The 14731-nt window shown below is 41.1% G+C and overlaps 1 protein-coding gene across 5 annotated transcripts in view; it reads right to left on the reverse strand.

The window, feature by feature from the left end:
- Nucleotides 1-1300: 1300 nt before the first annotated feature.
- Nucleotides 1301-14731, reverse strand: part of LOC137345993 (uncharacterized) — a 38614-nt gene continuing 25183 nt past the window's right edge. For all 5 annotated transcript variants that reach the window (XM_068009285.1, XM_068009283.1, XM_068009284.1 and 2 more), the window contains 6 exons: nt 12819-12856; nt 10799-10833; nt 8770-8867; nt 6277-6311; nt 4444-4484; nt 1301-3740 (listed from right to left, as the gene is read on the reverse strand). In XM_068009285.1, coding sequence (XP_067865386.1) covers nt 3630-3740; nt 4444-4484; nt 6277-6311; nt 8770-8867; nt 10799-10833; nt 12819-12856 — 358 coding nt within the window. In that variant the 3' untranslated portion in view covers nt 1301-3629. The remainder of the gene's footprint in view (nt 3741-4443; nt 4485-6276; nt 6312-8769; nt 8868-10798; nt 10834-12818; nt 12857-14731) is intronic.

Genomic DNA, 14731 nt, shown 5'->3' on the forward strand with positions numbered 1-14731 from the left:
TAGGCCTGGAAAACAATCTATTTTAAGTCTTATTATTCTGTCTTTGCTTTCCTCATTTATGCTAATAACAACAATTTCACCGTCAACAACCCAACTTCTTGTTGTTAGTTGAGAGTTGTTTTCAAGTGTAAAGACTGATGCAAAGTACTTGTTTAATACCTCTTCCATACTCCTCGAGTCCCCCCTAATCTATCATAAAGATTATTTTAATGGCCTAATTCGGTCTTGGATGACTATTTAAGTAACTTTAAAAAGCCTTGAATGTTATTGCTACAATTACCAATTAGCCTCTTTTTCATTAAAATTGTAGGTGATCTGATAGCACCCTCAGGTTACGTTAATTGTGCATGGTGCAACCATAGATCTGAAAAAATAAATCCGTTTTTTAATTTCCCAACTTACATTGAATAATTTAAAATTCGTCTCCAATCATATTTAGACAGCAGAGGGAGTTTTTCTATATGATCTCTTAGCTTCAGTGATAACAAGTCCTTTGCTTTATTCAGTGATTGCCTTCTAGAAAAGAAACCTTTGTACCTTTTTTTGTGCTAATGTTACTTTTTAATGTATGTTGTTTTTCTGTCGGCACACTGGCCGCTCTCTGCCCAGTTATGTGCAACTGACTGATGTAATATTCTTAAGTACCGGCACGTCAATCAACTGAGGAGAATGCCGACTACTTGCATTTTTATACATCATTTGTTCTGGTCATTTTAACAGATATGTTTCTATGCTTTTAATTCCATCTTACCACATTATGTCAATTTTTTGAAACGTTTCGTCTGCAAATTAGGCTTTAAAATGACGCGTGTGAGCATTGCGAGTTCTGCAGCTCCTCTATGTTGCTATGTAACTGGCTCCTGAATGAGCCATTATGAAGGAGAATGAAACTTGCTATTGTTATTAATAACGCTGTTATTGAAGCAGCACGTTGAATTTCAGATGAAAATGCATAATAAAATGGAGACATATTATACCGTGAACAGATTGCTAAAATGTTTAACACCTAAGTCACCAACTCGAACTAACTTCTGAAGAGATGTACAGATATAAGCAGCTTGGTTCTTTAGGACTTGCTCACAACCGGTACATAATTCCACGGTTTTGTGCATCGAATTCTGGCATATACGGCAGCTAAAGCGAGCGAGTGGCGTAATGGCACCTTCTCAAACTTAAGAGTTTAAGATGGCCGATTCAAATCCAAATTCAGACAGTTTCGCTAAGTAGAGATCTGAATTCTGGGTTGGCAGTGCATGTTTACAGAATAATCCATTTTCCAAATCTACTGAAAATGTGCTAATTTTATTGGCATATTAAAACAGTGTTTTTAATCATCTACTAAACATTTAATTACATATGTACTTGGTTGTACTGGGTGTTGGTTTCAGAGGTCACCATTTCCAGCGTCGCTAAAAAAAAGGTCTAAACTGTTAACGCCGCCTACATTAATTTCCACCAAACGTTGTTAAGCAACAAAACCTCCGTGTGAAGTTTATCCTTTGGAGCATCAATGATTGGGTGGAATCTCCCCAAGCCCAGCACATAACTTCACACTTTCGGAAAATCATATCTCAAAGAAGCTTGATAATTAAAACATTTTGTTAAAAAAAGGCTGGTTCACATATTTAACTATCCGTTAGGTAACACACAACTGTATTTCAAAGTGTGGTATTGGAGCATGAAACCAGGAAGTTCCCAGTTCGGGCCTCCAGTCCAGTTGAGTTAAATGTTCAGGAGTAGCCGTTGAAATGGAAAGTGGATCATCCCTGGCTCTCTACATTTCTAAACTGGTTAAGTTTAAAAACAACCGAGCTGGGCCTCCTGCGAACTTTGCAGCTACATTCACTATCACGTCGACAACAACTGAGGGTGGGGGGGAGGGAACATGACCTCCTCCAGGGATTTCATTCCAGAGTAAGGTCGGGTCTTGAGTCCTGATTTCCACTCCAGTTTTAGTATAATTGGGAAGAGTTTCCGATGTCCTGACCACATTCACCCTGGGCTGCTCCCAGCTCCGGGCTGCAACGATAACTTTATTATACGTTACAAAGTCAGAGGAGACTCGGTACTGACGCTACGGTTGCAACATAAATATGCCTTCCGCTTGTTGTCTCAGTACCCCATGGGACTTTGGTGCCTCTGGATGTATATCAGACAGATGCACCCAGGGTTTCTGTCACTGATTCCTATTCAGTGACGTCTACTAGACCTGTGGAGACATGAGGAGGTGGTGGGGCAGAACTGTGATGATTTACCCCTACGGTGATATTTCATGGACACAACAGTTTGCGGTCTCCTGTGCAGCCAGCCCTGGCTAAACTCAAAAACTTTAGAAGACGATAGGAAAAAACTGGAAGGAGAAATAACATTGTTGAACATCTATTTCAAACGAATGTTTCTCTAACCGAGAATCCTATGTTTTTCATATTTCCAGAATTCAATCTTATCTCTCTTTATTTGTATCAAAATATCCCAAAAATCCTGCATAGCTGTCATGAGTGAAACTGATGATTTACCAATTCACAATTTGTATGTTTCTCCGACCTGTTGCTTATCCTCTCGAAGATGTTTGCGGTCACAGCTTTAGAAACAGCCTTAGAATTAACTAACGGGGTAAATTAACTGAATCATAATTATATATATATATATATATATATATATATATATATATATATATATATATTTGGTTTTACTATTCATATTGATCTTTGATTATTCCTTGAATATGTGTGAGTCAGGTCGCTTCTCGTCTGAACTTCAGCAGGGCTTTGAGTGTTCAATGGTGGAGGCATAACCGGGAGGTTAGTGATACTTCTCTGCCATGGGTAGGACATGTTATGATCGAATTAAGTTATCATACCCAGCTTCTGCAATCTGAAAGACGTTTGTTCTAATGAAATGTCAATCGTAAGGCATTGCCACCTTCACTGTTACCCTTTCGGCTTAAGTTTGAACTTCAAGTTAATGATTTGGATTAGGCAATAGCTTTCAGCTCACTCGCCCATTGGGAATCTGCCGAGAATGGGTCCAATACTAGTTTTACATCCCATCCGATTTTGCTGTCCACTGAAGACATTGGAGAGCAATATTGGGTGGAGTGTAATACTAGTGTTCCACCCAGTGTCGTGGGCTTTCCGCCCAGCAAGTTAGGTTGACATCATCGAGTTGACAGTGGCTTAAGCACGCTTGACAGTTTCAAGAAATTGGAATATCTGGGGCAATGCGTTCCATTCTGCTTTTTAACAAAATCATGGGCCTCACTGGCTGATGCAATCAATTACTATATTCTCCTATCTGCTTTGGGTGATAGGTCAAAAACCCTAGCACAGTCTTATGAAACACCAACAAAGGAAGAGAACTCACGAAAACATTTATATATTACAAATCACACATTGGTCATTGATTTGCACAGCTCACGTTGAGTGGGTGCGCAAGCGGCTGTTAAAATAATAAGAAAGACGTTTTTATTCATCTGGTGCTTCTCACGACCTCGGGGTTTCCCAAAGTGTCCACTTTTCAGCCGCCTCATTGACTGTGGAGTATTTTGGGACGTCCTGAGGTCCTGACAGCAGCTGTACAACCAAAGGGCATTACAAAAATAAACTGGAACTGCACCACATGGGCTGGCATCACACCGGAGTTGCTGTTGCGTTTATACCCGAAAATTGGCTCCGAGACAGATCTTCATTGCCACATTCGCTCAGCAGCCCAGTGCACTGGTAAGAATCTGCTCCATTTCCCTGCGTAAATTATCCTCAACTCGGTTAAACAGTACAGCTTGAATACTGCTAAAAGTGCTGCTGCTTAAAGCCATCGTATAACATTCAAGGTTAGCACAAAGTATCAAGTAGCACATTTTAATTACAAACTTCAACAACAAGTCGATAATTGTTTCTACATTTTAATGATGGTGGCAGAACCTGGTCTGAAGTACACCAGGAGACTCCACACGAATCTGTGTGTATCTCCTTGGAGCTTATTTTATCCATACTCCAGTATACTCTTTATCAGACATCTGGGTGACCACAAAATGCACATTGATAAATTGTTTGCAACTTTAGCCCATGTCCAATTTGGAGGACGTGGTGACAGTCACGGTGGACAGTTGCTGTCTTGCATATTTACATTTAAAAAAATCATTTTGAGCAGATTGCATAAATGTCACAAGGTCACCAGATCGCTTGGGTGAAAAGGTCTCTTTATTCCATCTGATCTCCTCCATGCATAAATATTCACCTCTACAACCTTCCCGTAACAGTATCCAGTTGTTCTCTAATTGAATACACCAGAACCCTTCCTGGTCATATTTTCCAGCTGCTAATTACTGTCAGTGCAGAAATATCTATTGCTAATTAGACATTAATCTTTAACTTGAACGGGTTCATTAGCTTAAATTCCGACTTAGAATTACATAAATGAAGGGTACAGCCATTGCTTTCTTACCTGATTCATTGACATGCTTTGAGACTGAGGGTCACGTCTCACTGTGAAGTGAATGAGAAAGAAGTGTATGTGAAGAGCATAACATTTCAACCCACAAAGACACAAACTGAGAATATATATTTCAAATGCTGATTTATTTAACCTTGCATCTATACAATGTTGCCATTTCAAAACAAAGGAAAACGTGCCAGAAGTTTGGTTCTGCAGTAAAATTGTTCATGGAAGTTTAGCTGCAGGGTTTCGGGGAAAGAGAAGGGGAGTGGCACTTCTTGGATAGATCTTTCAAAGGGCCAGCACAGGCGCAATGGGATGAATGCCCTCCTTCTGTGCTGGATCATTCTATGATAGTAGCAAGATCATGGCAGCACTGCAGCCTCAGCTCCCCCTTCCGAGGATGTATCATTCTCACTTGGGCATATACCCCGGTTCTTTTATATGTGCTGTGTCAAAATCCTGAAATTATCTATCCAGTGCCATTGTGGTAACATTATCACTACAGATGCACAAGATAAAGATTGATGATTACCTTCTTGGAACAACTAGGGTTGGATCAAAATGTGACCCTATTAACCTTACCAAACCAAATTAAAAATCACACAGTGACATTACATAGAATCTGTTGGATTTTTCAGCGGCAATGTTGGCAAAACTGTTAGTGCTCACCGTCATTACTCCACTGAAGCTGACAACAACTTTGGAGACCGCACACGTGCAGAATAACAGAAATGAAGAAGTTGCTGCTAGTATTCTACACTTCTCCAGAGGGTGTGCTGTTGAGGCTTCTCCAGGCGACAATTAACGGGAATTCACTGAAATGACCAGAGATTCCACTCTTACACTTTTACTCTCCACTGTAAAGACCTTAGAAAAGTTGCACCTTGTTGAATGTGATGTAATTGGGTTTTTGACGGGATTCGAACTGCATAGTTACTGCTAAAATCCGTCACTGATTCAGAAAAACTAATTTTCTATTTGTGGAAGGTCAGATTTCTCCATAATGATAAAAACAACTAAAATTATATATTTCGAAGTTCGTTTATCTTTATTTTAGCTGCTTCGTGGACCAATCATTAATAATTCATTTTGCTAGCTGAAACATTGACCTAAAGGTGAAGGGATTCGATGCTTTTAATTTTCTCGTTCGCTGTCTGCGAGAATACTTCAATGCGATTGCTATTTTGCGTCTTGCTATCTACAGGCGCAAGCCTGGAATTCCTTTTGATTAGGCGCAAGATTCAAACTGACAAAGGGGAATTTAATGCCACAGAGATCGCCAGATAAGGACAACTTCATTTGAAGGTAGCAAAATCTGAACCAAGGAATTATATAGTAATGTCACGCAGCACGATCCAACTCAAAGTGAGCTCTTCAAAGTCAGCATTCTCATTTGAGCCTCCAGCTGTTTTATAATCTCTCTGAGTGAGAATGATAACTAGGAGTCAGTTTCTATCAAATTACAAATCGTTTTGTCCTCCTGAGAAGATGGGGTAAAAACTAGTCTGGGGTGGTGGGGCGTGGTTAGAGGGAAGGGGTGGGTGGGGGGAAGGAGATCACAAAATATTGGGTGTGTTGGATCGACCTGTGGTTTTCTCCACTGACTTCAATAAATTTTAACATAAAGCAGGGCGTATAATTGACGGCTGATGAGGCACCGCCTGTTCCACCCAAGATGAAAGTGTGCACTGATAAAAGGTCTTTGTACTTATAGATTTTAGGACAGGCAAATACATAGTCAATTAATAACTGCTTGACTCAAATTCAGGAGGTTACGGGACAAAGCTGATAATAAAGCACATCGTCCACCCCAAAGGATGTTGTTTTTGTATTATTCACCTGTTGTGTTAAGCTCTTCATATCCATAATCTCGCCTGCAAAATTAAGGGGGAAATTTTACATGGTTTGAGAATAAAAGGCACATAATAAAACAGTTCTGATTTGATAGCTTGTTAACTTCCAGAAAGTTGGATATAAAGAAATAACCTTTAGAATCTCAATGTGGGTTTGTTTTTATTTGTTTGGGGCATGTGGGCATTGCTGGCGATGCCAGCATTTATTGTCCATTTCTAATTGCCCTTCTTGAACCGCCGCCATCCTTAGGGTGTAGGAATAACCACAGTGCTGTTAGGAAGGGAGTTCCAAGATTTTGACCAAGTGACCACGAAGAAAGAGCAATATAGTTACAAGTCAGGATGCTGTGTGGCTTGGAGGGGAACTTGCAGGTGGTGGTGTTCCCATACATCTGCTGCCCTTGTACGTTTAGGTGGTAGAGGTCACGAGTTTGGAAGGTGCCGCCGAAGGAACCTTGGTGAGTTGCTGCAGTGCATCTTGTAAATAGTACACATTGCTGCCACTGTGCATCGGTGGTAAAGGGAGTGAATGTTGAAGATGGTGCATGGGGAAACAATCAAGCGGGCTGCTTTGTCCTGGATGGTGTCAAGCTTCTTGAGTATTGTTGGAGCGGCACCCATCCAGGCAAGTGGAGAGTATTCCATCACAATCCTGACTTGTGACCTGTAGATGGTGGACAAGCATTGGGGAGACAGGATGTGAGTTATTCAGCCTCTGAATTCCGAGCCTCTGACCTGATTTTGTAGCCACAGTATTTAGGTGGCTGGTTCAGTTCAGTTTCAGGTCGATGGTGACACCCAAGATGTTCATAGTGGGAGATTCAGCGATGGTAATGCAATTGAACGTCAAGGAGAGATGGTTAGATTCTCTCTTGTCTGAGATGGTTATTGCCTGGTACTTGTATGGTTTGAATATAACTTTCCACTTATCAGCCCAAGCCCAGATTTTGTTCAAGCTGCATATGAACATGGACTGGGAGTCGCGAATGGTGCTGAACATTGTGCAATCGTCAGTGGACATCCCCACTTCTGATTTTATGATGGAGCGGAGGTCATTGATGAAGCAGCTGAAGCTGGTTGGGCCCACCCTGAGGAGTACTGCAGTGATGTCCTGGGACTGAGATCATTGACTTCCACACCCAGAGCCATCTTCCTTTGTGCAACGTATGGCTCCAACCAGCAAAGATCCCCCACCCCCACCCCCAATTTCCATTGACTCCAGTTTTGCTAGGGCTCCTTGATACCATACTGGGTCAAATGCTGTCTTGATGTCAAGGGAAATCACTTTCATCTCACCTCTGGAGTTCAACTCTTTTTGCCGTGCTTGGAACAAGGCTGTAATTCGGTCAGGAGCTGGTGGAACCCAAACTGAGCATCAGTGAGCAGGTTATTGCTGAGCAAGTGCCGCTTAATAGCACTGTCGACGCCACCTTCCATCACTTTGCTGATGATCGAGAGTCAACAGATGGGACAGTAGTTGGCCAGATTCAATTTGTCCTGCTTTTTGTGGACAGAACATACCTGGGCAATTTTCCACTTTGCTGGGTCTATGTTGTAGCTGAAATGGAACGGCTTGGCTAAATGTTCCACAAGCAAACATCTCCACCCCACACGCACCCGGCCCGCACCACTACCCCCCTCCCCCCCCCCCCCCCCCGCACCCCCACCCCACACCCCGTAGTATTTCAACACAACGTGCTTTCCAACATGCCATTATTTACGAATGCTGGTTTCAGATTGGTACCTAGTTATATTGTCTAAATCTGCATTCATCAACAGTGCCGAGCTTATCGGAATCCCAATACAAGATACACTGGCCCATTACTTTGGCTGATAACATACAAATGGTACTTTCAGTGAATTTTGAAATTTTCCTAGTTGTCCTCTTTATAAGAATTTTATTTGCACGGAACCTATAGTTATACTGCAGTGGGTGTGAAACAGAAGAGGTGTGAAATGAACAGCAAAATTCAGGAATGCCAACACGGTCTGATTCCCAGCTCCTCAGTCCTACCACAGCTCAGCGGTAATAATCCCTATCCCACGTGCGATCCAGGAATCCAACCTGCATCTTCCAAGGTATGGATCAGTAACACGCTGATAGTCTGTTTCATCACAATTGGTGAAGAATCTAGCTCATTGTCAACTTCCCGTAATCGAACAGTCTTTTAACAGTTGACAGACTGTCACATAAATTTGCAGGAATAAAAAGCTTGCAGACACACAGGCTTGGGCTAATATCGTGATTACAGGAAACAAGACATTTGGACAGTAAGCCCATATCTAGTACAGTACTTTTTAATGATATATAGAGGAGCAAATCTGCTTAACTTCTTAATTGCGTTATTTAGCATACTCTGGAACTGGGGAAATAAAGAATTCTTTCTGACCTATTCGTCGCTATGGTGTCAAAAGAAAAAAAAAACCGAAACTGAAATTGAACTCAACAAAATCCAATTTAGAGAAATTCTTGACTCACTCTAAATCATCATATTCCGAAATCGCGTTCAGAGGAGGTTGCTGTTGTAAATAATCTATCTGTATCGTTGCGTATTGTATCCAGTCTCTTGCAGTTTTCTGTTTAAATATAAAGGGTAGATTAGACTGGATTGGTCAGATACGTTGTGCCCTACACAAACCCCTATGCTGACACTCTTTATTTGTTGATATTTGTGCAAGTAATTAGTCTTTCCATCTCTTTAAACTGTGGTAGATTTTGAGAAAAAAAATAGGCTAGGTAATCAAACTGCAAAGTATAGATGAGCTCAAACAAGAACTTGATATGTATTTTTTTATAGCGACAGAGTAGGGATGGAGGGATCTGATGAAAATGTTTGAAAAGTATAAGTTCATTAGAGATAGTCAGCACGGTTTTGTGAAGGGTAGGTCGTGCCTCACAAACCTTATTGAGTTTTTTGAGAAGGTGACCAAACAGGTGGATGAGGGTAAAGCCGTGGATGTGGTGTATATGGATTTCAGTAAGGCGTTTGATAAGATTCCCCACGGTAGGCTATTGCAGAAAATACGGCAGTATGGGATTGAAGGTGATTCAGAGCTTTGGATCAGAAATTGCTTGCTGAAAGAAGACAGAGGGTGGTGGTTGATGGCAAATGTTCATCCTGGAGTTTAGTTACTAGTGGTGTCCCGCAAGGATCTGTTTTGGGGCCACTGCTGTTTGTCATTTTTATAAATGACCTGGATGAGGGTGTAGAAGGGTGGGTTAGTAAATTTGCGGATGACACGAAGGTCGGTGGAGTTGTGGATAGTGCTGAAGGATGTTGTCGGTACAGAGGGACACAGATAGGCTGCAGAGCTGGGCTGAGAGATGGAAAATGGAGTTTAATGCGGAAAAGTGTGAGGTGATTCACTTTGGAAGGAGTAACAGGAATGCAGAGTACTGGGCTAATGGGAAGATTGTTGGTAGTTTAGATGAACAGAGAGACCTCGGTGTCCAGGTACATAAATACCTGAAGGTTGCCACCCAGGTTAATAGGGCTGTTAAGAAGGCATATGGTGTGTTAGCTTTTATTAGTAGGGGGATCGAGTTTCGGAGCCACGAGGTCATGCTGCAGCTGTACAAAACTCTGGTGCGGCCGCACCTGGAGTATTGCGTGCAGTTCTGGTCACCGCATTATAGGAAGGATGAGGAAGCTTTGGAAAGGGTGCAGAGGAGATTTACTAGGATGTTGCCTAGTGTGGAGGGAAGGTCTTCCGAGGAAAGGCTGAGGGACTTAAGGTTGTTTTCGTTCGAGAGAAGGAGGAGGAGAGGTGACTTAATAGAGACATATAAGATAATCAGAGGGTTAGATAGGGTGGATAGTGAGAGTCTTTTTCCTCGGATGGTGATGGCAAACACGAGGGGACATAGCTTTAAGTTGAGGGGTGATAGATATCGGACAGATGTTAGAGGTAGTTTCTTTACTCAGAGAGTAGTAGGGGCGTGGAACGCCCTGCCTGCAACAGTAGTAGACTCGCCAACTTTAAGGGCATTTAAGTGGTCATTGGATAGACATATGGATGAAAATGGAATAGTGTAGGTCAGATGGTTTCACAGGTCGGTGCAACATCGAGGGCCGAAGTGCCTGTACTGCGCTGTAATGTTCTATGTTCTATATCTGATAAAGATTTGGACTTTCTGGCCCTCTTACCCCCTTCCGGTTCTTAACAAGATCGCATAGTCGAAGAACTAGATATTTTGAAATATTTAATTTCTAATTTGTATCAACATAGGTAATTGCCAAATATATTACTCGATTTGATACAGTTGACAGATTATGTTCTGTTGTGACGTGCTTTTGCTACTGCAGAAAAGCTTGAGAGGTGATTTGGACAAAGTGCATCTGATCAGTTGCCTACAACCTATGATTTTAAAAGTGTAGTTTGATCAGGAGAAACATGTGTCAAATCACGTGTGTTAACGGTGAGAGTTCCGCCTCGAAATGTATTGAAATTAAAGATTGTGCTTCACACAGTTTGCGATAAACTGTACACTTAATATTGCTGCTTACCTGATTTTGTGACTTGATTGCAGAAATTTCGGCATCTACAAGTACAAAATATAACGTATAAAAATGCCAATGGAGTTTAATAAAAAAAAGGCATAGCACAACATTCAGATTGATAGATTAAAGTTTGAATGGTAATAGATGGATAGGTAGATAGAGAGAGACCATAGATTTATTTGAGGTACAGCTCAGCCATGATCTAAATGAATGGCAAAACAGGCTCGAGGAGTTGAATGACCTATTCCTGTTGCTATGTTTCTATAACGTCTGACCATGACGCTCAGGGTGTCCAGAGCTCTTCTCAGAGTGTTAATCACTGACAGTCTAATAACTATTTTTACGAAAGTAAAGAAACAGCAAGGTTCCAGAAGCAGCAATTAGATAAATGACCAATTCATAATTTTTCTATGTGTTTGCACGTGTGGGTGTGTTTCATTAAAGAGCTTTAGGTAGGATGCTGAAATCATGACTTGTTTTTTTTTCAAAAATCCACAACGTACACCTGAACAAATAGGCAAGGCTTTGGTCTAATCTTCTCCAAAGTATAGAATATCTGGCAATGTAACACACTCTCACTCCTGCACAAAGACACAATTATCTACTAAACTCCTGAAGTAGAATACTGGAGGCAGAATTCATCTGATTTACCACATCAAAATAGATAATTACTATAATGGTTGATCCATTTTGTGTTCATTATAATGAAGGATACGTCCATTTTGTTGCATTCAGTGTTAGGTAAAGCATGGGTTCAATGTAGATCTCAAGAAAGTACCTCCAGTGTAACATTTCATTTCCCACAACAGCCATTTTCTCTGGGGTGGCGGGGCAGAGGGTGGGGGTAATTGTCCATTTAGTAGCAGGTTTTGAGTAATTTTCTGATGTGGACCAGGCACAGTGGAGATGTAATTGAGGCAATCCAGACTCATTTCATATATCACATTGAGACCCAACAGTAGGGAAGGATTTAATCTTATCTGTCTGGACTGTACTCAATTTTTAAACATTCGTTTTTGGGATATGTTAGGCGCTGCCTAGGGCAGCATTTATTGTCTATCCCTAATCGCCCTTGAACTGAGTGGTTTTCTAGGCCATTTCAGAGGGCATTTATAAGTCAGCCACATTGCTGTGGGTCTGGAGTCACAGGTAGGCCAGATCAGATTTCCTTCCCTGAAGGTCATTAGTGAGCAAGATGAGTTTTAGCGACAATCGACAATGGTTTCATGGTCACCATTCGACTAGCTTTTTTAAAATTCCAGATATATTAACTGAATGCAAATTAGCCTAGGCTCTGGATCATTAGTCCAGTGACATTACCACGACGCCGTGGTCTCTCCTAAATCAAGATAGTAGACCTATGGCACTGCATCACAAGCTCCTTTCTGTACTCAGCTGTAACTCAGTGAATGGAAATGTTTCATCTCTGAAACAGAAATTTGTGGATTCAAGCCCCATTGGAGATACTTTCATACGAAATCCAGCTGACACTCTCGTGAGGTGCTGAGGGATTGTTGTACTGTTGGAGGTATTATCTTTCAGTAAAATTTTAAACCAGGGTGGGCGTAAAATTTCCCATGGCACTATTTTGAAGAATGGGAGATTTCTCTTTGGCGCCCAGACCAATATGTTTCCCTCAAAGAAAATCACTAAACCTTATCATTATCACATTGCTGTTCATGGGACCTTGCTGTGCACAAATTGGTATTCCTTACAGTGCATCAATAACGACACTTAAAAGTATTTTGTAGTATGTAAAGCACATTTACATCTCCTGGGATTGTGAAAGGCTCAATATAAATGCAAGTTTCTTATGACACTGGAGCAGAGTCTTATCATATCACTGGTACTTGCGAACCTACAAAGGATACCTATTTCCAACAAATAATATACTTTAGGGAAAGATGAGGAAGACTGAAGAGGCCCGCGTCAGTATGTAGACGTGTATATTTGTGATAATTCGAATGAACACAATCCTTTTTTAGGCATGCCAGACATCTAAATTCATTCTTATTAAGTTACTTGCCCATTACGTTATTTAACGAATCATTGAATTCCTTTACACTGTTTGGGAAAAAAAGGAAAGAATGTCATGCATTATAAACAGAAAAAGTAAAACGATAGTACTCAATTCTACATTAAATTTTGTACAGCTAGCTTAATATTATAGCGAGCAGTCCAAGTCTGGAAATGCACCAGGCAATGTGAACCTTTTCCTGGAGGATTAAGGGTCAATACTTCCAACATCAGAAGGACCATAGAAAAATCTCAGGGAATGTTGGGCAGGCCAAAATTAAAGGAAACCTGCACACTCCAGGTACTACAAGAGTAGTGGCCAATCTCAAAGACATGTCTGGATAAGCAAGGTAGCATGTCTAGCCTTGCCTACCAAACCCATCTTAAATGGCCAACACTGGCAAAAAACGTTAATCTTGAACAAATCATATTACTATACCATTGGTTGTAATATTGACAACAGGTACGTTTGGAGAAATCTTACTTACTGGTGGGAGACCCACGGGATCAGAGGGAATGCCAGTTTTGCGTCCTACCCAATAGTACTCTCCAGGGAATGAAATGACCAGTAAAATTAGGTGGTATGTAAAAGTTGCTTTGGGTAGCTGATGGATAGGTCAATTGCCCCATTGGTTTTACACAGTACTTAAACTTCCTATTGAAAAGTAATCTAGGGCATGATATAAAGCTGGCAATCCATTGATTCCAATGGGAATTAAACCTGGCAGAGTGTAATAATGGGTGGCTGAACATTTAACACCCATTTTAGGACCCCGAGGGTGTTATGTTTTATGCTCAAGTGGCATAAACAGGACAAAGAGATGCACAGTTACGACTGTTGGAATCATGTTGCACCAGAGAAGTAACTGACATGTTAACCAGCTCCTATGAACATCCTGATCTCTCTGATCTAAAATAGTGAACAAACCTACATATGAATGTGTCAACATGTTCAACACCAACAGCACACAACTCGAGTAGAACTCACTGGGATAGAAATTTGCCTTGCTTCATAGTATTCTATGCATGGTAGCACCTCGCCTGCCTGTTAAAAGTCCACTTGATATTAAAGTCGACTGAAGGCTATCGTATGCCTGTAAATTGTTTGCCCAATTTTTTAACAGAGCCATTAGCCAATTTAAAATAAACCAGTTAATGCTTCACAGTGTTCAGATGAAAGAGTTAAAAGTTGTTCTGTCAATTGTGGAAATAATCATTTCTAGGTTATATGTTTTAAGATAAAATAAAAACGTTGAGGTGGCTCAATATATTTTGGATAATGCTGTGTATAAGTAATGCAAAGTCCTGGTCAATGAAACATCATTTTATATCCCTTCCCCATGATGCAGTGTTGCACTCGGAGGTCAGGGTACAGCAGCAGCCGGAGGTGCAGTAAACACAAGAACACACAAGAAATAGGAGAAGCAGTAGGCCATATGGCGGATCGAGCCTTCTCCACCATTCAATACGATCTTAGGCTTCAACTCCATTTGACCGCCCGCTCGCCATATCCCTTGATTTGCTGAGACACCAAAAATCTTTCTATGCCAGCCTTAAATGTATTCAATAATGGAGCATCCACAACCCCCTGAGGTAGAGAATTCCAAAGATTCACAACAATTTGCGTGAAGTAATTTCTCCTCATCTCAATCCTAAATGATTGGCCCCTTATCCTGTGACTGTGCCCCTCTGTTTTAAATTCCACCACCATCTGAAACAATCTCTCAGTGTCTACCCTATCCAGCCCCCTTGGAATCTTATATGTTTCAATGAGATCAGCTCTCATTCTTCTAAACTCCAGTGAATATATCCCAAATTTACTTATATCTATTCTCTTATCATAGGAGAACCCCCTCATCCCAAGGACCAAACTTCGCTGCACTGCCTCCAATGCAAGTATATCCTGTCTCAAACGTGGAGACC

This window comes from Heterodontus francisci, chromosome 29 (genome assembly GCF_036365525.1).
Source record: "Heterodontus francisci isolate sHetFra1 chromosome 29, sHetFra1.hap1, whole genome shotgun sequence".
Lineage (NCBI taxonomy): Eukaryota > Metazoa > Chordata > Chondrichthyes > Heterodontiformes > Heterodontidae > Heterodontus > Heterodontus francisci.